The sequence below is a fragment of the Eumetopias jubatus genome, unplaced genomic scaffold, assembly GCF_037043125.1.
Source record: "Eumetopias jubatus isolate StellerSeaLion01/CBP00866 unplaced genomic scaffold, mEumJub1_p1.0 scaffold_14, whole genome shotgun sequence".
NCBI classification, from domain to species: Eukaryota; Metazoa; Chordata; class Mammalia; order Carnivora; family Otariidae; genus Eumetopias; species Eumetopias jubatus.
The window spans coordinates 89,421,849-89,448,237 of NW_028274820.1; the positions used below are offsets into that span (position 1 = coordinate 89,421,849).

General features: G+C 39.5%; 1 protein-coding gene and 1 long non-coding RNA gene across 4 annotated transcripts in view; one reads left to right on the forward strand and one right to left on the reverse strand.

Moving 5' to 3' along the window:
• Window positions 1–25,488, reverse strand: part of LOC148162542 (uncharacterized) — a 65,290-nt gene extending 39,802 nt beyond the window's left edge. For both annotated transcript variants that reach the window (XR_015766793.1, XR_015766794.1), the window contains exon 1: window positions 25,348–25,488. This is a non-coding gene — a long non-coding RNA (uncharacterized LOC148162542). The remainder of the gene's footprint in view (window positions 1–25,347) is intronic.
• Window positions 1–26,389, forward strand: part of EXOC4 (exocyst complex component 4) — a 721,833-nt gene that overhangs the window by 493,402 nt on the left and 202,042 nt on the right. For both annotated transcript variants that reach the window (XM_028106413.2, XM_028106414.2), the window contains exon 11: window positions 26,063–26,282. In XM_028106413.2, the coding sequence (XP_027962214.1) occupies window positions 26,063–26,282 (220 nt within the window). The remainder of the gene's footprint in view (window positions 1–26,062; window positions 26,283–26,389) is intronic.

Below are 26,389 nucleotides of genomic sequence, written 5' to 3' on the forward strand. Positions count from 1 at the left end.
AAAATACGTAGAAGTTATTTGCTTTCATCACAAGTTCACATATTAGCCCTATTTCACGTGATTTTTTATTCTGTGAGTGACCACATGCATTCCACCAGAAATAAGTGGTTAGGCAAATTCTTCCTTTCATGCATCCCCTATTGCTAGAGCTAGGTTATCCTCTTATTTAAGATTTACAACTAGCCAGTGACTGAAGGGAAAGTCTCATGACTGAAACATTCTTCAGCTTCACAGAACAAGCCTTTCTAGAATGAGATTTGCAGGTAGAGGTTCACGCCACACACTGCTGGGGGCTCTGTGGAATCTGCTTGTCAAACAGAACATACCTCCTCAGGCATGTGGTCCCAATAGCTTTCACAAGCATTAAACTCACTTAGAAAACAATTAGTAATCAAAAAAGGCATTTAAACTCAACTCTCTGAAGCATGGAGGAAGAGGTACATTACAGAAATTGAATTATCAGTATAAATATCTACTTTAGTTATAGACATAATTAGGTTTTAGTGAAAGAAGACATTTGTGTGGATTGGGGAGATGTGGGAGTATTGTAATCACTGAAGTATTTTTATTAGGACTGGATATCAGGGGCTTGGACTGAACTGTGGATCAGTCTTCTCCACTTAGAGAGGTGAGATCCTAATGTTTTCGAACTAGGAGAAGGCTGCCTGCTGATCTCACTCAGCTGCTGACCGCCCAGGATTCCCACTTCCTAGAATCCGTGAAGTCGGTAATAAGCTTCACAATTTCTTTTTGGTATACTCGTGAGTATGGATGTGCTTCCAGTTTGGTTGCAAAATTACCAATAGGCTTATTTACATTCTGGCTGGAGTTATATCCACTCAAGACATAGCTCACCTACTATGGGGGCTGGGTCTGCCTAAGTCAGTTATGCATCCTTAGTTCCCTGAATATGGCCTCACACATGGCTAAGAACTTAATATTTGTTGGTTTGATGGTTGGACAAATGGGAAGAACTGACCAGAAGTTCTTTTGGCAGTTATATAAACTTGAATTGATTTTTTAAAGGAGAAATTGATGATTTAATAAATGTAATGGAGTTAGTAAAAATATTTCAAAACAAAATCTCAGAGCAAACGAGTAAAGTAAGTTCTAGATGTGTAAACTGCTTTCAACAGTTCTGAACTAGGGTCCAAAGAAGTTAATTGGCTCACTCCAGCTTGAGCAGCAAGGTGGTGGCAGAATACAGATGAGAATCTAGAGCTGTTGGTCTACAATTTTCCCACTACAAACTGTATTATCTAAAACAGATCATGTTTCTTTATATTTTTAATCTTTGTGAAATAAAGGTGTTATCTAAGCTTTAGAAATCAAACACCTGTGGCTCTACATAAAACTTACCTCTGTAGTTGCCTCCTTTACTTTTGTTATTATGTATGACATACAGAAGCTGAATTGAACATTGTTTTTTCACATGCAGATGAGACTCTATTCAGGGCAATTTTGTGTGGTTTGGGGTATTTTGCAGGGGGGTGGAGGGGAGGTGTATCACTACCTTTGAGGATCTGATGACACCCACGGACCCTGGAGAAATACTCGGATGCCCAGACCCATGGAGTTTTACACACTGTATCAGGCAATTCGTGAAGCCCAGGTTAAGGACACTGGTGTAGGGACTGTGTTGCCATTCCTTTTGTCTCCCTCTTGGTTTGGGATGTTCTCTTGAGCCCTTTCACATTTGCTTCTACTCAGATCATAATTAAACAGCCTGTAATATTTCATCATTTAAAATCCTCCAACAGGTATGTTCCGCATTGTCCGTTGAAAGTGATTATTTACAACTTTAAGGCATTTTCATTTTTTTAAAAATATGGAAAGTGAAAAAAAACTAGAAGAAAATTGTTCACAAGAGCAAAATTCTAAATTACCGTGCTATGATGTAGCTGTAAGTGGAGCTATTGTAGAATATGCATTTTTATTCCAAAATGGAACTGTAAAAACTGAGACAGTTTTGATGCCCTGAAAAAAAGTGTCTACAAATAATATGCATTTATAGTTCTTCAAGAGGAGGTGTCAAAAGGAAGTCAACTTCAGGTGGTGTGAATGGATTTTGCGTGTTCTCCTCAACTTTGGAGCCTCAGCGGGACTGGTGCAAGAAAGGTGAAGGCAGACAATCATTTCCCTTTTTTGAGGCCTTCTCTCCCCCACCCCCTACACCCCCTTTTTCTTGGGAAAATACTTCGATAACTAGAAGCAAGTACATGTTCAATTGACAAATTGACAATTGACGTTTAATAAAAGTGGGGCCTTCATATCCTTAAAGAGGAGCTTGAGCAGGAAGCCTCTTCACCCCATTTCATCATCTTCACTTGTGATTTTAATTCTAGTGCTTTAAAGAGACTCTAGCAGAGGCAGCAGAGGCAGTAGCACTCAGTTGCTCTTGACCGCATTTCTCAGGTTCCTCGGATCACTCTCGAACTGGGAGTCTCAGACACACAACCGCAAGGGGATTTGCAGCTCTGCCCCCCTCACCACAGTGAAAATCTCCCCCTTGCGGTTTGTACGTCATTTCCCCCTCTCGGCTCTCCTGATACAGCGGGAGACTGGTTGAGAAATGAGATTTGAGGTCCTTGAGCACGGGAAGCCATTTTCTTCTCATTTCTGGCCCATCATTTGCTCTTGAGTGGGATTTTCCTTTCTCTGTTTTCCAGTTTCTGTAATCAACCTTGACTCCTTCGTGAGGGCTTCGAATGTGTTGATTCTCGTTGGAAAAATGACTCTTTAAAGATCCTACGTCATATACACTCAGGTGACTTCTGTAATTAGGGTGGTATTTTCATCTTTGCTGCCCAGATGTGTCATGGCCTCTGTGTCTCCCTCCCATTTTAAGTGGTAAATTACTTCAGAAAGCCACCGGCACCCCAGCCCCTTGTCATGTGTCCCAATGACACAGAAACTCCTTGGCTTCCTTTGCGAGCCTGGCAGTAGAGCCTACCTCTGCTTTTGGAATTCTTGCTTCATTTTCAGTGCTTGTAAAAATCTCAAAATTAAATCACGTTTTTCCTGATTTGGAACTTCAGTTACCAGGCTGTTCCATGTCTTCTCTCCTAGCACCTGAGAGTCATTACCCTTCAATTCAGTTCATTCAGGTTTCAATTCTTTGAGCCCAAGAATTCCTTCCATTATTATATTCATTTCCTTGAAAGTGGTCCCGGCCAAGGATGACAGCCCGAATGTGCCCCAGGCCGCTGCCACGGGTCACTTGCTTTTCCTCTGGAGTAGCATTCTGTGGCTCCACGGACTGAGGCCCCCTCCCCACCTCCGTGAAGCACTCTGGTTTTCAAAGCAACTCCTCCCTGTGAGTGCTTTCTTAATTGTTGAGTCAGGAGACTGGGTGGTCAAAGAATCAGGTCTGACACAACCAAGTTCACATAGAACTATTGTTGAATTATAACCAGTACCCTCAACAAGTAAGGAATGAAGAAGACCCTTAGAAAAGAGAGAACCATGGTTAATGGGCCTGTTTTTTTTTCTTTTTTTTCTCCCTTTAACCACTACCATGAAAAAATATCATCCTCATTAAAGGGCTGTAAAGTTATCTGCTTTAGTGCTTCAGCACACTAATGTATCCTTGCTTTCAGCGCTGTTTCAGTATGTTGACCCTCTGTTCCCTGCAGCTGGGAGTTTATTAGTCTTTGTGGCCTTTGAACTTGAATATTCATAATGAGATAGCAGCGATACTCCAGGTCCATTTTAGGGCCCCGACGGAACTACTCTTAGCAATGAGGAAAGCTGAGAATTTGGGCCAAATCATGCCAGCGCCCCATAGTGAATCATGGAATGCAAGAGCCGTGACCAGAGGATCTGGGAAGTTCATCTAGTGAGTAAACTGAGAAGGGCAGGCAGGTTGGGATCCAGGTCTTTCCCTCTCAGGCCATATTCTTTTCATGGCCCCATGCTGTCTCCATATTAATTAACCTTTTCCATCTGAGATTCTAGCCATTGAAAGCATGAAATGCCAAATGCCTTATTAGAATTGAACCATTATGTTGAGACATTTGTGACAAAGCTACTCAAGGAGGGCAGAGGAACATAAAAGGATCTCTTGCCAACCATGTCGTTTCTTGGAAGTAAACTTTCCTTATATTTGGGGGCACTAATTTCACCAACTGTATCACAATTTTTCCCTGTAACAATTAGCATCATGATGTTAATAATAACTTATGTAAAAGCGTTTCTAAGGTGATTCCCAGAGAGTTGATGGAACACCTGTTAAAAGCATTTCATTATGGTAAACACTGGGAAATATGGAAGACCCATGATGGTGCTTTTTCTTAAATTCTCTTTCCTTAACTCTATTATATGCATCCCATGAAGATTTACAGTTGTAAGATAACTTCATTGAAATTCTTATGATTGCATTTTAATTTACTATAGGCATCTAGTCCTCTAGTCTTAAAAGTTTTTTTGATGTTGTTTTTTTCTTTATATCCATTACAGTCTTTAATAAATACTTCCCAAATTCTATCACAGTTCCAGGAAATATTCTGTTGCCTAAGACTAAATTTTTTTTATGTGCATATCTTTTTCTTTTATTTTTTTAGTGTTATGTTAATCACCATACATTACATCATTAGTTTTTGATGTAGTGTTCCATGATTCAGTGTTTGTGTATAACACCCAGTGCTCCATGCAGAGCGTGCCCTCTTTAATGCCCATCACCGGGCTAACCCATCCCCCCACCCCCCTCCCCTCTAGAACCCTCAGTTTGTTTTTCAGAGTCCATCGTCTCTCATGGTTCGTCTCCCCCTCCGATTTCCCCGACTCTGGTTAAATTCTACCTAACTTTCTCTATAGGCAGTTTATTTTAGTGAGTGTTGTGCGCCTTTCATTTCCTAGTGAGATCGGGTCAGATGAAAGAACAGTTTCACTTCCCCAAGGTGACACAATTTGGATCCCGGACTGTGGTTGTGTTTTTCCTGGAGCGGCTACCAAGCAGACTGATGGGGGAGAGGACTCTAGTGGAAATGATGCCAGAGAGCCACTCCTGATCAAGACTGCCCATAAAGGCTTCCAAGTTGACTGAAGGATAACTAGATGGCTTTGCCTATTCCAGGCATGGCATTGACATAACATGAGGCTAACAAGATTATTTTTAGTGATCTGTGTCTTTGGTTCTGTTTGGAAGATACCTGACTTTATAGATGGGCTCCTTCCCTAGTTATGTGCCCAGGAAGCTAATTATTCAGTCGGAGGGTAATGAAAGACCTTGCCATCTGCCTGCCGATCTATTGGAGTGTCAGCACATCCCAAATAGGAAGTAATTGGATTGACAGACACAAAGCCAGTTATTAGACTGTTATTATCTGATTGGAAAAAGCAGGCGGAGAAGCATACAACTGTAGCAAAACTAATCTAATGATGTCTGTTGTTCCCGGAATGCAGTCTGCCACACAGAATTCATGGGCTCTGAAACCCCTGACCAGCTTGGGAACGTTTGGAGTTCCTTCTCTCAGAACCCATCTCTGTATTCTTATTACAAATCATTATAATGCAATCTAATAAAACACAGTTTGCATAAAGATGGGGCCCATTTATAAAACTGTCACTGCAGCCACTCTATTAATAGAGCCATTTTAAAGATTTATTGTGAGCATATGTTACTTTTTACAGGGGGCCAGATTGAGAGCTGCAGGATTTGAACATGGAAGAATGTGCTACTGGTGATAATTCAAAAAATAATGTAAGCTGTTCTGCCCAAGTAATGTCATTAGACTCATACTTGTTTCTTACTTTTCAGGTGTGATCATCAAATGAGAGTTGTAATGAGGCATCAGAGAAAGGGGACAAGGTCTAGGGCCGTGTTGCATAAGCACAATTTTTTTTTTCTTTCACTGATTCCAGTGTTACTGCCTGGCATCACTGGAGGTCGGGGGGCACATTGGATGGGTTAAATATGACCAGTCAGGATCAGAACTAGGCTCTGGGGCTTTCGTCTTCTCCAGACAACTGTCTGGGATGGATCTAATGGGGGAAAAATAGTAAAGACAGACATTGCATCCATTCTTACTCATTGGAACTCACTGGAGTTCCCAGTCCTTGGAGTTCATGGAGAGTAGACAGGAGTCCAGCAAGTTCACATTTATTCACCGAGTGTCTCTGGAGCCCCTGCCATGTGTTACGTACTTTTCTAGGTTCTAGGTGGGCAGCTGTGAACCAGCCTCCATTCCAGCCCTCATGGGCTTTACAGTGGAAAATAAGCAAGTAAATATGGCATTAGATGATGATAAGTTCTACAAAGAAAAAGAGGCAGTTAAAGGAGATAATGATTAGAGAGCTATTTTCAGGCCCTCCTCAAACATCTTCAGAAGATGGATGACATACATGGGCACAGTGACAAGAGTGAGTGGCGTGACCAGAGGGAGAGCAGCCCAGGCAGAGGGACCAGCGCATTCAGAGACCCAGAGCACACTTGAAGTATTTTTGGTCAGTGTCACCACCAAAACACTAGGGGCTGCCAGGTTCCTTTGTCTGATCATGGTCCCCAGCATTTCCTGTTTGCAAGTTGGGACAGTCCGATAACGCGTATGAACGGCTGCTGTAAATTCTAAACGATATACAGACCTAAGATATTGTTAGCAAGCTCCAGGGGAGCTCTGGGGAACTCCATCAGTGTAAACTAAGGCATTAAAATTTTCAAAGGATTTCCTACCTAAGAGTAGAAAAACCTCACTGAATGGTCCAGGGTAGGAGTAATTTTGGATTCTTAGGAAACAAGAACCAAATGAGCCTCCTACAGAGGCGTGGGAAAGAAATGGGGCCAGACCCTGGGAGAGGGAATTTTAGCTTCATGTGATGAAAATAGAAGCTATTGAAGGTGTTTAAGAAATGAAATAGCACTACAAAAGAGATGTTTGGTGTAGATGAATCTGGTGGTGAAATGACAGGTGGGAATGGGAAAGACCAGTCTAGACACAGAATATTCTAGAAGAAGAGGGTTTAGACCAGTCATAGAGATGGGACTTGTTTGGAGATGATTCTGTTGCCTTTTCACCTTACTTGATCTCATTAAAGTAATTTAAAGGGAATAATGCACATTCAGAGGAACAGATTAAATATCAAGAAATCAGCAAATCGGCTAGCTATAGCTTTCTGCAATGTACTTTATCTCCATCCATCCATCCATCCATCCATCCCTGTATTCTTTCCTCCCTCTCTGAATTTATACTTACAGTCAGACAGATTACTTCCACAGATAACAGTCCCAGTGTAGCACTGTAAGATGTTGGTGGCATTAAATTAGGTAATGGATATGAAAGTGACTTATTCTGATGACAAATTTGAAACATTATGATTATTATTATTTTGTTTTCATCCCTTTGGGATTCTCTTAAAATCATATTTAGACTACATAGGTAGATGTATAGACAGCTTGTACATTTGAAAATAAATACATCCTTCAGTGATCCTGTTTCCAATTATTATGATTCCTTCTGCATTTTTATGACAGCCCCTTCTAGAGAATTGACCAAAGAGGAGGGGACTCTTCCTGCTTCCTCCCAAGACCTAAAATAATCACTTTGATTGTCTTTTTGATGCCGTGAATGAAAAGTCACAACTCCAAGAAGAAAAGTTGTGCTGATTTGTTTTAATAACGTCCCTTTTATTTTCCTCATAAGACGGTATTAAGTAGTAGTCATCCTATTAAGTAATGTTCCTGCACTGAACGTTCAAGCCTCTGATGATACAGTTTTCTGTCTTGTGTTTCAAAAGTTCAGGCAGTCTTAGAACAATAGTCAAAAGAAGTTTGTTCATGGAAACATTCACTGACATCCCCTGGTCATTGCTTTCCAGGTTTAGGGGACCCAAGTAGCAGACAGTGTTGACACCTGATTAAACTTTCCCAGTATAGACACCTAACGGGCAGGTGTCTTCTCTTCTCTGGTAACAGCACTACAAAGTGTCAAGCACGGGTAACTTCTCAAGTCAGAGAGCAAGATACACAAATTTTAAGAGAATCATATGCTTTTGTTCCTTTCTAGTATTGAAACTTACATAAATTACCTTGGGAAATAGAATGGCTCGGCCTTGTGGTCAAAGTTGATCAAGCCCATCCTTCTTCAGATGAAAACAAGAACTGTCGTATGCCAGTGGCCAAGAGCCACGACCTGCATGACAGACACCCACCAGATACCGTACCACAGTGAGGGCAGAGGGTGAAGACTTGGCATGTGGGACCGGGGTGACTTGAGAGCATGAAGGTGACTCTCTCTTCACTCGTTATCACTTTCTTAACAATGCTATTTACCCCTATGCTCATTTCCAAGGAGGGCAATGAGATGAGAGACATGGACTGTATTTGGCAATGATTTTCTTCTTGTTGGCTGTGAGCTAGACATTATTTACTAGCATCCCCTCATGCTGATGTTCTCTTGTTGGTTGAATGTGTTATATTCGCTCTTCATGAATAATCAACAGGCCTACTTCCCTCCCCCTACACCAGTGTATGCCCAGCCAATAAGAGGCACAGTTTGTCTTAGCAGCAATACTCTGTAATTTCTCCACACTTCCTAAAGGTAGAGACTTTGAACTGTGAGTTGACTAGAGCTTGCACAAGTGAAGTTAGCTCAAATTGTCATGGATAGAGAAGATGAAAGTATAAAACGACCATGAACACTGGCCAACAGCAAATGAATATATATTTTCCTCACATAGGCTTAGCTAAACGCCACCCTCAGGTAGCTGGTTTATAGCATGGCCATTTTCAAAGCTGCCTTAACTTACCACTTTAGGCAGGAGGCTTGCATTGAGCGTCTATGCCAGGCACTGAGGGGAAGATACTGATAAAGCTGACCAGTATCCTACCCTCAAAGAATCTAAGTCATGTTGGGGGATAAGGTATGTAAACAAATCACCAAGTCCCCCTCCACCTCCCTGTCTCTGTCAATGCTGACTGCAACTTTTTAATTTTGTTTCATGACCACTAATAGGGCGTGGATTGTGGTTTGGATTCAACGTTGCTTTAGCCTGAGTTCTCTTAAGAGCAAGTACTATGTTTTGTCTATATTTTATTCATACAGAGTGGTACCTGACATATAGTTAGCACACTTAATGTTTGTTGTGTGAGTGAATGCGTGGATACACAGATATACTCAACTGATTTCTGGTCCAACCTGATGAATAGCACAGATAGATTCCCTACAGTCCTGACTGACAGAAATTAGAAAAAATTACTGTCCTGTCCTGTCACCTCTACAGAAGTGACTAAAAGCAGGATAATGAATTCTATATTGAGAAATGATCCATGTAGTCCAAGGGTAGGCAAAATATCTACCACCCTCAACTTCTAATACATTTTACTTTGCTAATGGTCTCTTCTTATGCAGCATGCAATTGCGGATTTTTTCTGAATCCGTGACTCAAGGAACGAAATCTACCTTCAATTATTTATGGTTTAAATTAATGCAAATAAGACTTTCTGGCTTGCTGTGCTAATACTCATTAATAAATATTTCACTGGGTATTAGGAAGATTCAGATGGACTAAATGAGGCTCTTTTTCAATATAAACAAAAGCCCTTGTGTTTTTCGCAACTGTGCAGGCCCAATTTTTACGTCTGGCTTTCATTAAGACAAACGAATGTTAGATGGGCGCATCTACAGAACGATGGGGCCTTTGGGAACTGGAGTCAGCAGGGCTCTGCTGTGAAATAATCCTCTAGTTAAACCAAATGTAATCTCATTAGCAGGGTAATTGTGCTGTTAGAAGAAATGGCCAACCAGGTTAAAGAGAAACCCACATAGTCTAATTACTCTTTCACTTTTGTCATTGAAGAATAGAACGTTGAACCAAGAGGCAAAAGATGCAGATTTTGTACTTGGCCTAACATTGTGATTGAGTCTCATAAAATTCCAGATCTCTCCCAGCTGCTCGGGCCTGTGTTTGGTATTGGTGTCAGGTCATAACACACTCTGTGATCCTTCCTGTAGAGGCAGACACACGAGTAAGGAGGAGCTGTCACCTCGCTCTTTTTTATGCATGCATTTTGCCCACTCATTTTTCCAACACAGTCGTATGCATTTGACTTTCCCAATGTTTTTTAAACTACCAAAATATCTAGAACTTAGTTACGAAAAATATGCCTTTCCATCTTTGGAAATGAGCACATTGGGAAATTTTCTATAATCATTGAATCTGTGACCATATAGTTTGCTTTCTTCTGAATTTCTATCCATACGGGCTCTGCCAGTTTGGGATATAGTACAGAGGAAAGAATGGTGAACTAATTAGGAGCCAGATCTAGGTTCAAGACACAGTCTTAAAACTTGATAGCAGTGTGACCTTCAGCAAATTACTTATCTTGTCTGAACTGCAATTTCTTCATTTGTAAAATGGAAATAACTATCACTGTCAAACCAGCCCCCAAAGCAGAGTGAGGTTCAAGTATGTGAAAGTCCTTTGTAAGTGCTAACATGTGCTAAGAGAGATCATCTCTTTCCTCTTGACTTAGAGGACTTTTCATCCCTAACTTGTAGGGCATGGCTTATACATGGTCAGTAAATGTTAGCTGAATTAATTAATTAGTTAAATGTTTGGGAGGTTTCCCATTGTATTTCAGATTGTTGCTGGGAACTTGCATGAAGGATTATTGCCAAAAATTTGTCAAAAACAAAGATTAAAAGGTATGCTGCTGCATGCTTTTTAAAAGGAGAGAGAATACATGAATACCTCCTGTGCAAGAGGAGCTTGTTACATATATAGCTGATCAAACAAAATATGCATGTGGGAAAAATGACTAAAAGGTATTAATAAGTAAGTGACAACCTGAATATATAGTTGTTATATGCAAACCTCACTCTTATGCCTCTTGACTATCATGCTTGTGGCCATAATTTTACATCATTGACTTCATAAAAATGGGCAATTTTATGTATACTACCATATTGAAAATAAACTGTCCAAAAAAAACTGGCTGTCAGTCTGATGAGCTAGAAATTTTTTCACAGGTTTTATATGAGACCAGATAGTTTTCTGGAATAATTTTTTCCATTAAGATGTACTTCCTTTGTGTGCTGCGATAAAACATATATTCCTTACCTTTTTTTTTTTCCATCGCTTTGAAAATAGGAAACACATCTCAGATGAAACCAGGATTACATTGATTTTTCTTTTTTTTATGTTTGAAGTTCTTTCTGTGGGCTTTTTCTGTGTCTTGCATATTCAGCTGTAATTAGTAGCAACAGTAAGCCCAAGAGTGTAAATTCACTGAGCAGAGTGACCTGATTGCAGACACTGACTGGTGGGCAGTTGTTTTGTCTTCTGTGTGTTTTAGGTATTTGTCATCAATAGAATCCAGAGGAATATCAGTTATATTGTAATCGAAATTCTTCAATAGGGTCTAGTTTTTCTTTGGAAATGTTGTGTATTCCATCATCTTAATGCCTATATGATTGATAGATATTCACCTACAAGTAATCAGCTAGCAGGAGGCTATTTTTTTTTCTGTATTATTCCACGTACAAATGTAATTATCTATACTTTTCTCCTGCTCAGCTTTGTTAGCAGAATTTTTAACACTGATTTAGCCTTCCCAGGGATATAAAAACTTGAATGAAACAGAATGGTAGGAATTATAAAGTCTTTAATTCCTATCCAGTAAGTGGACCTATTGATGAAATTAACTATAAAGAAGGACATGAGTCTGAGGCTCCTGGAGGGAAAGTAACAGAATGGCAGCTAAGATGGCTTAAAAGTGATCAGTGTTAAGTTGCTGTTACTCCACCTCATTGTGTGATGTTGAAAGCCTCTCTCGAGTGTGATAGGACAATAGATGGCCAAGAGGAGACTCCAGAAAGCAGAAACTCTTTTCCAAATAGGAAAGAGCTCTGTGGGAGGTAAATTTGAGGAGAACTTTGAGCCATTATGGAAAATAACTTTGTGAGTATTGTTGCAAGATCATTATAGATACAGGTCTGGGAAAGTGTGGACGCAGAGAAGGGAACCAATGAGAAGACCATGGTGGCTTCTTTGAAATAAGTATGTGAACAAAAGGGATAAAAGTAGAAAAGTTTAGGGAACAAGAGCTGTCTATAACTCATAGATATCCAAATCATTGACTAGGGGATCATTCACTGTTTTCCAGGTACTTAGAGCCCTTTGCATTCAGGGTGGCAGTTAATCAAGTGATAATAAACAACAAGAGTGGGATAAGAAATCATCATAAGCTAAGTTCAGGAACAAGCTTAGCTACCAAATAGGTTCATTAGAGATAATTCAAACTGAGTTTTCCAAAACATTCATTTATTAAATGTAATGAAATCATCTTTTTCAGGAATAGTGAAGGAGAGAACCAAGTGGCCAGCCTGTTTCTCCCAGCAAACATATAGTGTAATTTTATCCCAGCAGGCTCACAATTCATGTTTTTGACACATGAAATGCTTTCAGTCTCTGACTTCCATCAGTGATGCCCAAGCAGTATTCACTAAATTAGGCCAGATTCACTAAATTTTGTGTTACCAGGAATGTAAACAGGTTTTGATTTGCTAATAGGTTGCCTTAAAATGCCTAAAAAAATAGTAATTTAACATAATGCGTACATCATTTATCTTCACAATCTTCTCTTTTTTCTTTCATTTTATCTGTTCTTTTTTTTTTTTCCTACTTTTTTGGCCAGCCATATTTATTCCCCAGAACATAGCCTTATAATAATCTATGCATTGTAATCCTTTTAAAAAGCACTGGCTTTTAGGGGCACCTGGGTGGCTCAGTCAGTTAAGCATCCAACTCCTGATTTCAACTCAAGTCATGATCTCACAGTTGTGAGATCGAACCCCATGTCAGGGGTTCCCTCCCACTTAGTGTGGAGTCAGCTTGAGGTTCTCCCTCCCTGCCCCTCCCCACACTCGTACTCTTTCTCTCTCGAAAAATAAAATCTTAAAAAAAAGCACTGGCCTTTCAAGATAAAACCTAAGTAAGTTGTGTTAGAAACATAATATTACCATTTCTTTGAAACATTAACTGTGTCCACTATACTTGACATAGGGTTAAGTGCTTCAAGTATGATTCAAAAATGTACAAAGCACAGTTGCTACTCTGAAGGAGCTTAATTCTAATAGGAGAGAGAAAATAAATAGGGAGAAAGGAACTAACACTATGTAATGAAGTAAACTACTTCAAATTAATAAAGTAGTTGAGAGAGATTGGGGTGGGAGAGTGCCTAGCTGGTTCAGTCAGTAGAGCACGCAACTCTTGATCTCGGGATTGTGAGTTCAAGCCCCACACTGGGCGTAGAGATTGCTTTAAAAAAAAAAATAAAGAGATCAGGGAAAACTTTATGAGCGAGTGGCTTTGAATTGGCCCTTGAAGGAAGGTTGTAGCAAAAATGACAGCTTCTCAAGCCTCCACTCTAGCTTATATACCACAGTTTAGAAAATGGATTGCACTAAAAGTAGACCACATAGACATCATGGGAAAAGCCATAGGATTTTTTTTTTTTTTAATGCAAAGAATACACAGAAAGCAAAGTTTGCTGGTAAGTAGAAGTACAAATACATTGGACTTATTTCTTGATACCTCCTGGGTACTAAACACTGACTACAATAAACAAGACACATTCCCTCTCCTCAGGATGTTTAGAAACTAGCAGGGAATACAGACACCTCAGCAGGAATATTCTGTAGACGTACGGTACTGTGGGGGCAAAGTGAAAGGGCATTCAACATAGACTCAAGGGGCAAGGCCTTCTGGAAGTAGTATTTAAGCTGGTGGCTGTAGGACTGTTGGGGGGAAAGGGTACAGAGGGAAGTGTTCTAGCAGATGGACCAGCATGGGCAAAGACCTGGAAGCAAGAGGGAGTAGGGCACACTGAGGAAGCTGCAAGCAGTTAGATACTCTGTGCCTTAGACTACTGTAACAACTATTCCTTAGATCAGTTGGACAAAGAAGGGACTAAAGGGACTAAAGATGGAGACACCAGTTGGGAAATTGTTTTAGGAAGGCCTGGAAAAGAAATTGCCTTATATTAAGTTCTGTCCATCCATCTACATCATCTACGTCATCTAATTTAATAAAAGCCTGAATTATGGTGCTGGATGTTAACAAATGGAGGCATAGAAATGTCTGTTCAGGCCTCCAGCACAAAACTGCTTGAGATGGCACCATTCCTACCCTAGCTGTGTCAGTGGTAGTCCCTGGGGCATGATTCTTTCGCTGTGGAGGCTTTAGAACCTAGAACACTACCCGACATAAGGTAGGCACTCCGCAAATACTTGCTTAAATAAATGAAGAAATGGACACGTGAATGAATGCATGACCGTAAGAGATCATATAAAGAGAATGCCTCTAAGTCCGGAAGCTGCTTTCCTGAGTAGCAAGGCTGAAAATAAGAGAGGAAGAAGTGAAAGATGATTAAGTTTGCACCGGGGTAACCAGAACAAGGAATAGTACCAAAAAGAGAACATAGAGGGAGAGAAATGAAGTAATAGTGGGAGGGCAGCTGTGAAGAGTTCCATTTCAGAGACAGTTTGAATTGTCAAAAGGACATCCAGTTGGAATACCTAACAGATTAAAAATATAGATCTCAGTTGGTAGGGCGACTGCCTTCAGCTCAGGTCATGATCCTGGAGTCCCGGGATCGAGTCCCGCATCGGGCTCCCCACTCGGCGGGGAGTCTGCTTCTCCTTCTGACCCTCTTCCCTCTCGTGCTCTCTGTCTCTCATTCTCTCTCTCTCTCAAATAAATAAAATATTTTAAAAAAAAATACAGATCAGGATCTTGAGGGAAGAAGTCAGGGCTGGACATAAGACTAAACTGTATTTCAAGAGAAATAATTGGGTCTTTGGTATGTATATCCGAATATTTGTATTTAGCAACATTAAGGTTCTCTCAGTCCAGGCAAGCTTCCACTCTGTCAGCACATTCTAGGGCTTTTCACGTGGACTTCTGTTGATTGTCTTCCCCTTACCAGCTCCCTTCAAGAGTCCTAACCCTGGGGGTGAACATTTGGGAGGCAGTGGTTTTAGAGGAGTACATTGTATAGAGTGGCGGTTAAGTCCAGCATGGCCTCTGGAGCCAAATTGCCCAAGTTCAAATTTTGGCCCCATCACTTATAGCTGTATGACCTTGGGAAAGTCCTTAATCTTTCTATGCCTTCATTTCTTCTTCCAAATAGCAATTATAAAAGTACTCTTTGTAGCATTGTAAGGAATAAGTGAAGCAAAGCATAGTGGTTGCTTCAAACAGTTCAGGCATATTATGAGCACAATGTAACTGTCAGCTAATAATATTTTTTTCACTTGCTCAGTTTCATTGTATGTAAAATCAGACAGCAATAGTGCAGACCTCATAGAGTTATTGTGAGAATTGCATAAAAGAATCTATATAAAGCTCTTCAATCAGGACATGGTAAGAGCTGAGTGGATGTAAGCAATTATTAATGGAGCTCCTACTGACGGCAATAGGTAGAAGATTTGCCAGATTCCCCTGTGTCTTGCATTAGAATATCTAAGGCCAAACTGATACAGAACCCCTAAAATACAACATGTTTAATACATTACATGTAAGTTTCCAGGTGATATGATAGACATTTTGTAATATCTTGAAAATTTTTCAGACAGCCTTATCTTTTGTAAAATATATATATACACACACAAAGGAGAAGTTTCTTGACTATAAATAAGTAGAAGGGATTAAAAACAGCATTCCAGGCCGATTGGCAAAGTGGGATTATCATTTTGCCTCAGAGTTTTAGATCAGTAGCCCTTATTAATTTCTTTACATGCATTTTTTTCATTAAAAAAGAAGATTGCTTGCTATTAAGGGTTAGAGTTTGAATTACTTCAATTTCCAGATTATATGCTTAAAAAATTTAAACAGCTGTCATTTTAAAGAGGCTTACTTCATTTTACCTAAAGTGCTTTTCAGTCTGGAGGGAGCACTTAAATGCAGTCACAAATCACTTACAGTGTACTCATGGTAAGATTTTTTTAAAGTTAAATTTGTTTACAAGCCTGCGGAGTTCAAATTTTGTAGATAATTTTCTTTTCTCCCTTTACTTAATGATTTTTACCTCTTTTTTTCCTGTAGTGCTAGGCATGAATTTTACTCATTACAAATAAGAGCACCCAAATCCCTTTTTATTTCATTAGTTCAGCAAATTGTCTCCTAGGGGTATGGGCTGAGGACATGATTGGGCTCTGCAATGATGAGCTTATTTTGCACTTTTACCCAGAAAATCTTTATATACAAAAGGCACAGATAGTAGTTAGACTCAGCATGAACAATTACGGACTGTTGGGGGAGCCTCTTCCTGATGTGCCGATGACTTACTCCCATGAATTAAGAGGCAGATGCGCTCCAAAGTGCATTAACCTTTATGGATTTTTCTTCGGTTTTCATGTTCCACTGATTTATGGTCTGAAATATGCCTGTTGCTACTGTTTCTGAATGAGTACCTTGTAAATCATTTCCAAATGATCTTTTTTTGAGTCAGATAATCCAAGTAAGTTGAATATATCTCCGATCAATTCCTGTGAGGCTTCTTTCTTTCGTTCTTTCATTCTTTCTTTTTTCCCCCCCAAGTTGTTTTAGTTTGTTCTGTGCCTTAAATGTCACATCTGAGAATAAGTGAGTGCATACGAAATATGTCTTAAAGGAGTCATGCTTGCTGGCCAGCTTCTTTGTGTGCACTGAGCTCTTTCTGGCCTTTTGTGTGGCCTCAACTGGGGTTTGATTCCGAAGGCCCACTTACCTTAGTACTCCCATCTAACTGGTTACAGTTCTTTGTGCAAGGATAGGCTCATGCCTGGGAATGGGTTTTATTATGGGTTATACATCGCTGTTTTTCATACAAATCAAGCATGGCAGGGATTTTGAGTATACTGTGCTCTCATAAAAGTCTACTATTTCTCTTAGAATCCAGTGCAGCACAGGGTCGTCAGTATGCAAGACTCTGTTATCAGTGCTGCTTGGTGTCATTTCCCAAGGCCCCAGATTTCTGCAGAAAAGTTCTGCATTTGGCCCTCAGTGTTCCATTCTGTGTGTGTCCAAAGATTCTTTCTATTTACCGGATTTGGGGGGAACTGTAGTTTTATTTTCTCTTCGTAAGGCCCACGTCATTCATGCAGTAGGGTTGTTGTCACTGCTTTTGTTTGCATTTGTGCCGTAAAACTAAAACACAAAATCAAAGGTGCAGATTTCAGAAAATTCAAATTCAGAATTCTGGCTTTTAAAGCACAAGTAACTCATTCCATGTCTCTGTCATGAACCGTGCATCATTACTGATTGCGAACTAAGTTTTTAACGTATGCATTTATACATATCTGTCGTGTGGCATTATGAAATGTGGTGGTAGAGTGTCACACAGTGAATGGTGCTGTGGGGACTTACCTTTGAGTATGCTTGACGAGTTAAGCAGAGCTCATGCAGGCCTGCAAATATCATGCAACTTTTCACATAGAAACCGTGGACTAAAATGAAGGGACGAAGACGGTTCCGGGTTTTTTTTAATGGCTTTAAAGCTATTTTGTAGTGGAAGAGATTCAGAACTTCTTGGTAGAGGTAAGCATGGTACATCTGTGCAGAGAGTCTAGCTTTGAAGGTGCAGTAGTAGAACCGATAATGCTGAGAGATGCTGAAGAATGTATGTGGTCAGAGGGATAAGTCTCTCTACACATTTCTCCTAGTTCCAGTGCATGGGATCAGGAGAAAAATCCTCAAGCCTTTCAGACCAATGTTTTATGTGCATTATGCAGCCAAAAATACCAAAACATATATGTGATAACATAGAGCAAAGTTAGGAAGTGTCAAAGTGAAAAGAATTAGTATATTGCATATCCTATGTTGTATGATACAGATTCTATACAAATGTATACATTAAAAATGGAATTAGCAATAAAATGACATACTGTTCATGGGAGAGACATGACTGAATTTCCTGTGCTCCAGAAGCCAGAGGAATGTGAATTTTCTGAAATCTGCACCTCTGATTTTGTGTTTTGGTTTTATGGAAAGATGATGTTTCCCCATGACTGGGTTCAAGTTATGCATTTTTGGCAAGAATATCAGAGAAGCGACACTGTAGTTAGTGCTCTCTGTCTTATCAGGAGGTACCTATCAGCTTGTCCCATTGCTGCTAATGTTTGCCATAGAATTTTAAAAACTCACTAGGCGTGAATGTTAGGAATACATATTTACTGTGAGTAACTACTTTTATTCAAGTGAATAAATATCATTGCTCCCGTCGCAACTTCTAAAATATAATATAGCCCTCCATGTTCAAGGGTATTTCCAGCTGGTAGCAGCCGTAATTCTGGGCTGAAATAAAATGGAAGAAATGGAGCTTTACAATGAAACAGAATTTGCGGTGAGGAGCCTGGGTTACCCACGGAGCTTAAGAAGCTTGAGTGAAATTTTAATTAGTTTGTGATTTCCCTGGACAGAAATCAAATCAAGATAAAAATGTTGGGAAAATACTAGGTCATATATAGGTAGTGTACTTCCACATGCAATCCAAAGGCCACACACTTGCTGTAAGAAAGAGCAAGTTTAAAATATAGGTACTGACTATGGACATATTTTTGGAGGCACCCTCGTTGGTGGTATTCTGAAAAGAAAACTCTGGTTAAATATTTACGAATAGCAATATTAGAATTTAGGAAATGAGATCCATGCTTTAGACATTCAAGTGCCACGAGAATCTGTTGCCTACTTTCATTTGTTTTTTGGTTTATCCTACTTTACAGCTTTGGGTTTAGGAGGCTGATTTGAATAAGGTTCCTCAAAATCCTGTGATTAGATGCTCTGCATGTGGCATTATGTAGCTCCTTTCCTTTGAGTCTCCTTCTCCTCCTTCCCATACACACAGATGTACCTGGCCTTTGTGTTTGCCTTCTCATCGTTCACAGGATGGGAATCCCTAGTGGGAAAGCACTTCACCAGATTAGATAATACCCTTTGACAGGGTTCCATCTGTGTTCCAGCTTAACTTTGAAGTGTTTCTTTCCTAATGAGATTCTTTTCACTGTTAAAAATTCAGGGCTTTCTTACTTCCATAGAACTGATTAGGAGCATTGTTGGAAAAACTGAGCTTTTTGATGATTTGCCTCCACACCGTTGACTGTCTCTCTCCTGTCTCCCATTCAACAGATCAATTTTCAAGTACTTACTAGGTAAAAGGAGCCATGCAGTACATTGTGGGAATCTGGCGGAAATAAAATGTAGAGTCGCCCATGAAAAATAATGAGGAGCGACTCCAGTAACTTGGGGGAATAATTCAACAGAAGCAAAACGAAGATGTTCACTGTAGGATTATCTATCATAAAACCAGAGGGCAGCATTAATATTCCTTAGTAGATGTTTGGTTGAATAATGTTGTGTTCATTAGTGGGATAGAATGAGTTTATAATACTCTGCAGAAGAACAGAATATAAAGTCGTGTGAATAACCATATTGTACAAAGTAAAAAAACAACCACCACCACCCTGGGAATGTGGTCAAGGACTCAAGAACATTCTCTCAGTAAGCGGTAACTGTTAACATTGGGGTGGTGGAGATATGGATGATTTTTCTTTTTTAAATATTTTATTTGGACCTCTAGTCCCAATTCTTGGGAGGAGGGCATTATTTGTCTTAGTGGTCACACCTTAGTTTCAAGAACTATGGGTTGAATTTAAAGGACCTGTTAATTTTATTCACTACTCCCTTTACCAAATATTTCCTGAGAACCTACTATGTGCTAGGCATAGAGTAAGTAGTACTAGGCTCTGAGGATATAGAAGTGAACAATTTACACTTAACCCTTGGCCACATGGGGCTTTGGTCATACCTACATCAGTTTGTTCCTATAATAAAGTATTAATCTAGTGGTCCAAATTGCCAGTTATGGGCAAGCGTGGGAAAAGGAAAGAGCAGGGTGAAAAAGATCATCAAATATGTCCCATTTGCCTCTACTCTCCAACCTCATCAGGGTTCACATCCTGATGGTAATCACAAAAAATAGTTGCTACCATTTATTTACCCAGCATTTCCTATGTGCCAACCTCTGTGCTACATGCTTAACTTTCATTTTCCTCCTTGAATCAACAAAACAGTCATCTGTGTTATCAGATCCATTTTACAGAATACAGCAGAAAGATCAAGAGAGGCTAAATAACCCACCCAACACTGTATGGTCAAGATTCAGCCTCAGGAATACCTACTCTAAGTGTTCGGCTCTGGGCCCTCTGCTTCCCTCAAGTTATTCCTCTCTGCGGCGACTGTGAGTCTCGTTTACCTTCCAGCTGCTTACAAGAGTCTCTCCTCTGTGTCCTTCCTGCCCAAGAAAGGGCAGTTTGCCCATTTCATGCCTTTTGCTTCCCCTTTTTGATTAGAATAAAAGCGAGCTGATCAGACAGCCGTGTTCTTTTTCTTTCCTTCTCTCGCACACGTTTCATGCTTTCTAAACAGTGAGGATGCGCACAGCTTTGAACGCAGATTTGGACACATGTTGCATGGGTCCCCTCGAGTTAGAGATGACATCAACCTGGCTGTGTCCTTTTAGACTGATGGCGCATGCTGTAGGGAATAAGAGATTTGTATTGGGAAAAAGTCATGCAGCTGAAAGTGATAGGATCCCCACCCCTTCATGGGCGTGGCTCAGAGCAGTTTCATATGTTGGGGACAGCAAAGGCACATAAAGGACTAGAAAAAAAGAGAAAAGGTGGATAATTTAGAGCCTTCTGCCACTGTTTAGGAGCACTTTAGTAAAAATGTGTTTCTAACAAATGATAAAGATTTTGAAAATGTAGGAAGTACTCCTCAGAAAACTCTTTTTCTAAGTCCCATTGAAAAGAAAAAGGAGGGATTCTGATGATTGAGTCTCATAATATCAGAAAATTATAAAATGAAGAGGTCTTTGGTGTGGTTACTCATAAGCAAATTAAAAACAGTGGTTTTCTTTTAGAGGCAGACCAAAGAGAACAAGATACACCTGGGGGGGTGGGGGAGGGCAGGGATTTCTCTGAGGGTTAGATGAGTCAGAAGGGGTCAAAGCTGCAGGATGTGGGATTTGGAGATTTTTAAGTTATGGTTAACTGTCCACCTTTATTTCTTCATTTTTCCCCACCTTCTTCCGCTCAATCCCTTCTTAAAGATTTATTAAATCTTGTTTGGTGGTCACGCCTTTACTCCGTTTCCAGGTTGATAAAGTCAATTAAGAAGGCTCATTGAGGTTTCTCTTGGCTTTTCAATGTCTGCTTTCTTTCCTACATTGTTTGGCTTACTTTATCATTGTGATAATCCTATACACATAAGCCCTCCCTTCCCTCCACCGCAACACACACCCGCATGATGCGAACACACACACACACACACACACACACACACACACACAAAGGTTAATGGAACATTAAGTTGCATGCCATGATGTATTTATTTATTAAGTAAAGGAGACTCTTTATTAGATCAAACAGCTAAACTTAAAGAACATTTATACACCAAAACTTTAAATGTGGTCTAATCAGAAAGCAATTTATGAAATACATTCTTTGGTATGTGTAGGTAATTTTTTTATATTTTCTAATTTAATGTTATTTGAGTAGCTAATATATTCACAGTCTTTAAAAATCCAATGATTATAAGAGCTCTTTTCTCTTTGCCAGCTGGGCTGCTGTCTGATTCATAAATTGTTGAATAAAGCCAATTTGATCTTTAAAGAAATCAAAGATGATTATTAAAAGTTATAATTGAAAAGTCTAATTCCCACTTCTCCAGACCCCACCCCACCCCTGCTTCCTGCAGGAACTCCCTTTGATTAGTTTCTTTGTGAGTCTTCCCAGGGTTTCTTTATAAGAAAATAAACAAATGAGGATGTATAATTTTTACAGAAAGGTCAGTGTGATGAGTACCACTAAATACACATTGATCTGCAGCTTGCATTTCTCACTGAACGATTTATCTTGGAGATCTGTTCACATTAGTGCATCAAAGCTTCCACGCTTGGGGATTGAGGTTACGCACAGTATTCCAATATGTAGATACACCACGGTTGCTTTGATTAATCCCTAAATGATGGATTTTTTTTTAGTTCTGTCTTTTGCTGTAAAAACACTACTACACTGATCTGTGTAATCATATTTAGATATGGCTCTCAGAAGAATTTCCTACAAGTGGGATTTCTGGGTCAAAAGGAAATGCATTCATAATTTTGAATGATGATGCCGACTTGCTCTTCATAAGGGTCATACCGTTTTTCATTCCCATCAAAAATGCATTAGAATGCCTCTTCCCACACTTGTGCCAAAAGAGTATGTTTTCAAACTTTTGGAATCTGGTCAATGCATGGATGTAAAAAAAATGGCATCTCAGTATAGTTTACTTTTCATTTTTTTCATTATGAGCAAAGTTAATTTTTTCTCATGTTTTAATGGCCATTGTATTCCTTTTACTATGAATTGTCTTTTTTGTCCCTTCGTCATTTTTTTTCTACTAAATTGTTGTTTTTTTCTAACTTATCTGTGATAGAAGTTGCAAATATATCTTCCCAGTTAATCATTCACTTTTTGTCTTTATTTCGTTTGATTGCATTTCATTTCATTTCCCTTCTACATTTTTTTTTTGAAGAAAATTTAAAATACAGCACAGTCCTTGCTTTGCATAGCATTCTGGAAATGTAAAAATCACCGTGCAAAGCAGTCTTAATCACTGGGGAAAATCACAATTGTTTCTCAACTTTAGCAAGTTTTTGCCAAAACATGAAAAACTCCCTTCCTGTCAGTTGTAAATATGTCCAAAAATGAAAAACTAAGAAAACTAATACATACTTAGCACTCTGTGATATTAGAAACATTAACAAATGAAGTGTTTTATTTGTTAAAATCTTCCTCAGAGTAGTTTGAACAGTGCTTGCTACCTTCTTTTCATCGTATACTTTACGATACACAGCGAGCATCTTTTCTAGGTGTTGGTGAAATGTCATACTTGCTTTAAGTCTGGATCTGCCAGTATTTTATTCTTTACCTTTCAGTTGCATGAAATATCTTCAAGAGTTCCTTTAGTGTACAGTTTGGGCCACCTCACTTCCTCTGGGATGCCTTCATCCCTTTCACCACAAAGATTTTCCTTGGTGAGGTGGATAAGTTCACCTTCCCTCTGGTTGCATTTGCCTCTTAAAGGGGTACAGTGTCAACATTCCCAGCTGTTTCTTCTATAAATCCACTTACATTCCATTCAAATTTCACTCCCAATGTTATCACTGTTTGTTTTATCTGTACTTCTATCTTTTTTGGTCAATTCCCTCTTTTAATTATCCATTTTTGTAAAATGCCACGTGGGCTTATCACTGGGAGTCAAGGACACAACGCAACTACACGCTTTGCTGCCTGAACATGAACTGAATAACAGATGTGCAGTTATCAATCACTGTCAGATTTTGAAAGAAGTGCCATGATTGATCCATTGATCATGCTGAACATCAGTTATTTACATAGAGATTTCGGGACTGAAAAGGCAGCAGCCAAGTTTTCATTTTATACCATTACTCACAGTTAGTATACGTAGTACCTGGAATTTAAACCTTGTTTCTGGGGGACTGTGTTTTTAACTAAGTGGAAGTAACTGAAATCTGTGCATATCAAAACCATGCAAAGCAGGAAGTGCCGGTATAAAAAAGTACAAAGAAGAACGTAACAAACATCTGCATCCTCGTCTATGTTTAGACAGTTACTAACATTCTGCTCTCTATGCTTTCCGTGTTCTCGGTAAAGGAAACAGATCATTACAAATAAGGCTGAAGTTCTCCTTTGTCCCCACTTCCCTTCCTGTTCTCTTTCTTTACCTCCCAACCTCTCATCATGAATTAAAAGAGTATCATTTATTCTCTCTCTCCCCTCTGCCTTTTTTTTTTTTAATTTGGGTATAGTTGACACACAGTGTTACATTAGTTTCAGGTGTAAAACTTAGCCATTTGACGAGATTATACATTAAACTACGCTCCCCACAAGTGTAGCTACCATCCATCCATTATATCCTTATTAAGATATCACTGACTATGTGCTCTGCTTTTTATTCCCATGACTTACTGATTCCATAACTGAGGGCTGCATTTCCCTCTCCCCTTTGCTTGTTTTGCACGCGCCCCCCCCCAGTTACCCGCCCCCACCCCAGCAACTGTCAATTTGTTCTTTGTATTTGATTCTGCTTTCTGTTTGTTTACGCATCTTTTTTAGATTCCATTTATGAGTGGATCATACGGTATTTGTCTTTCTCAGTTAGAGTTAGGATTAAACCTACTTCACTTAGCATAATACCTTCCAGTTCCGTGCGTGTTGTCTCATATGCCATGACCTCATCCTCCTTTGATGGCTGTGTAATATTCCATCATATATATAGGGGCATCTGGGTGGCTCAGTCAGTTAAGCGTCTGCCTTCAGCTCAGGTCATGATCTTCCTGGGATGGAGCCCTGCGTCGGGCTCCCTGCCCAGCGGGGAGGCTGCTTCTGCCTCTCCCCCAGCCCCTCCCTCCAGTTATGCTCCCCCACTCTCTTTCGCAGATAAATAAATAAAATCTTTTAAAAAAGTATTCCATTGTGTGTATATATACATATATATATATATATATATATATATATATATATATACACCACATTTTCTTTACCCATTCGTCTATTGGTGGATACTTAGGTTGCTTCCATGTCTTGACTGTTATAAATAATACTGCATAAACATAGGGGTGCATATATCTTTTTGAGTTAGTGTTTTCATTTTCCCTGGGTAAATACCCAGAAGGGGGATTATCGATCATATGGCATCACTATTTTGAATTTTGTGAGGAAATGCCACACTGTTTTCCATAGTGGCTGTACAATTTACATTCCCACTAACAGTGCACAAGTGTTCTTTTTTCTTCATGTCCTTGACAACACTTGTTTCTTTTCTTCTTGATTTAGCCATTCCAGTAAGTGTGAGGTGATATCTCCTTGTGGTTTCATGTATAAGAATGAACCTCGACTACTTTCTACATACACACAATACACAAAAATAAACTCAAAATGAATTAAAGACCTAAATGTGAATCCTGAAACCATAAAAATCCTAAAAGAGAACACAGGCAGTAATTTCTCTGACGTTGGCCTTAGCAACATTTTTCTAGATATGTCTCCTGAGATAAGGGAAACAAAAGCAAAAATAAACTATTGGGATTATATCAAAATAAAAAGCATCTGCACAGCAAAGGAAACCATTAAGAAAACAAAAAAACAACCTACTGAATGGGAGAAGATGTTTGCAAGTGACATATCCAATAAAGGGTTAGTATCCAAAATATATAAAGAACTTAATACAACTCAACACCAAAAAAAACAAATAATCCTATTAAATGGACAGAGGACCTGAATAAACATTTCTACAAAGACATACCGGTGACCGGGGCGCCTGGGTGGCTCAGTCGTTAAGCGTCTGCCTTCGGCTCAGGTCATGATCTCGGGGTCCTGGGATCAAGCCCCGCATCGGGCTCCCTGCTCAGCGGGAAGCCTGCTTCTCCCTCTCTCACTCCCCCTGCTTGTGTCCCCTCTCTCGCTGTCTCTTCCTGTCAAATAAATAAGTAAAATCTTAAAAAAAAAAAAAAAGACAGATGACCAACACACACATGAAAAGATGCTCAGCATCACTAATCATCAGGGAAATGCAAATCTCCCTTTTTTTAAAACATTTCTGTCTATACATATAAAGATCTCAGTGAGAAATATGCAGTATTTGGGGGTGTGCTTTTAAATTTGTGTTGTAATTTGTTTTCTGTTCATCATGCCTGCCTTCGCTTCTTGTATTCTTATTTCCTTATTGAATTAATACAAATATCTTTTGATGTCTCCCTTTTTTCCCCTGAGTTTAGAAGTCATGTTTTCTATTTTGTCCTATTTTTATTCAATTAGTGAAATACTTTAGAAAAATAGAAACAACTAATACAGAAATGAATAATAAAGTGATCACCTGTTCTCGTTAAGAATTCTGGGAATCTCCCCTCACCTCTCCATGGAAAGAGAGGCCAAAGCTAGAAATACCCATATGTGTTTTGTGATTTCCAGAAGTATTTTTCTGATATATTTGACAACCATTTTCTTCTGTTGTCCTCCAGATTTATTCAAGAGATCGAGCATGCCCTGGGACTTGGCCCAGCCAAACAGTGCCCTCTTCGAGACTTTCTCACGGTGTACATCAAAAACATCTTCCTCAATCAGGTCTTGGCAGAGATCAACAAGGAGATTGAAGGAGTCACCAAAACATCTGACCCCTTGAAGATCCTAGCTAATGCAGACACCATGAAGGTGATGGGGGTGCAGCGGCCTCTCCTACAGGTAATAATATACTTTGAACTTAATTATTTTTGTCAGCAGTTTTCATTGACTTGGCAAGAGGCACAAATTACAAAAAGAAGAATTACCATCTGTTTCCATATTCATCA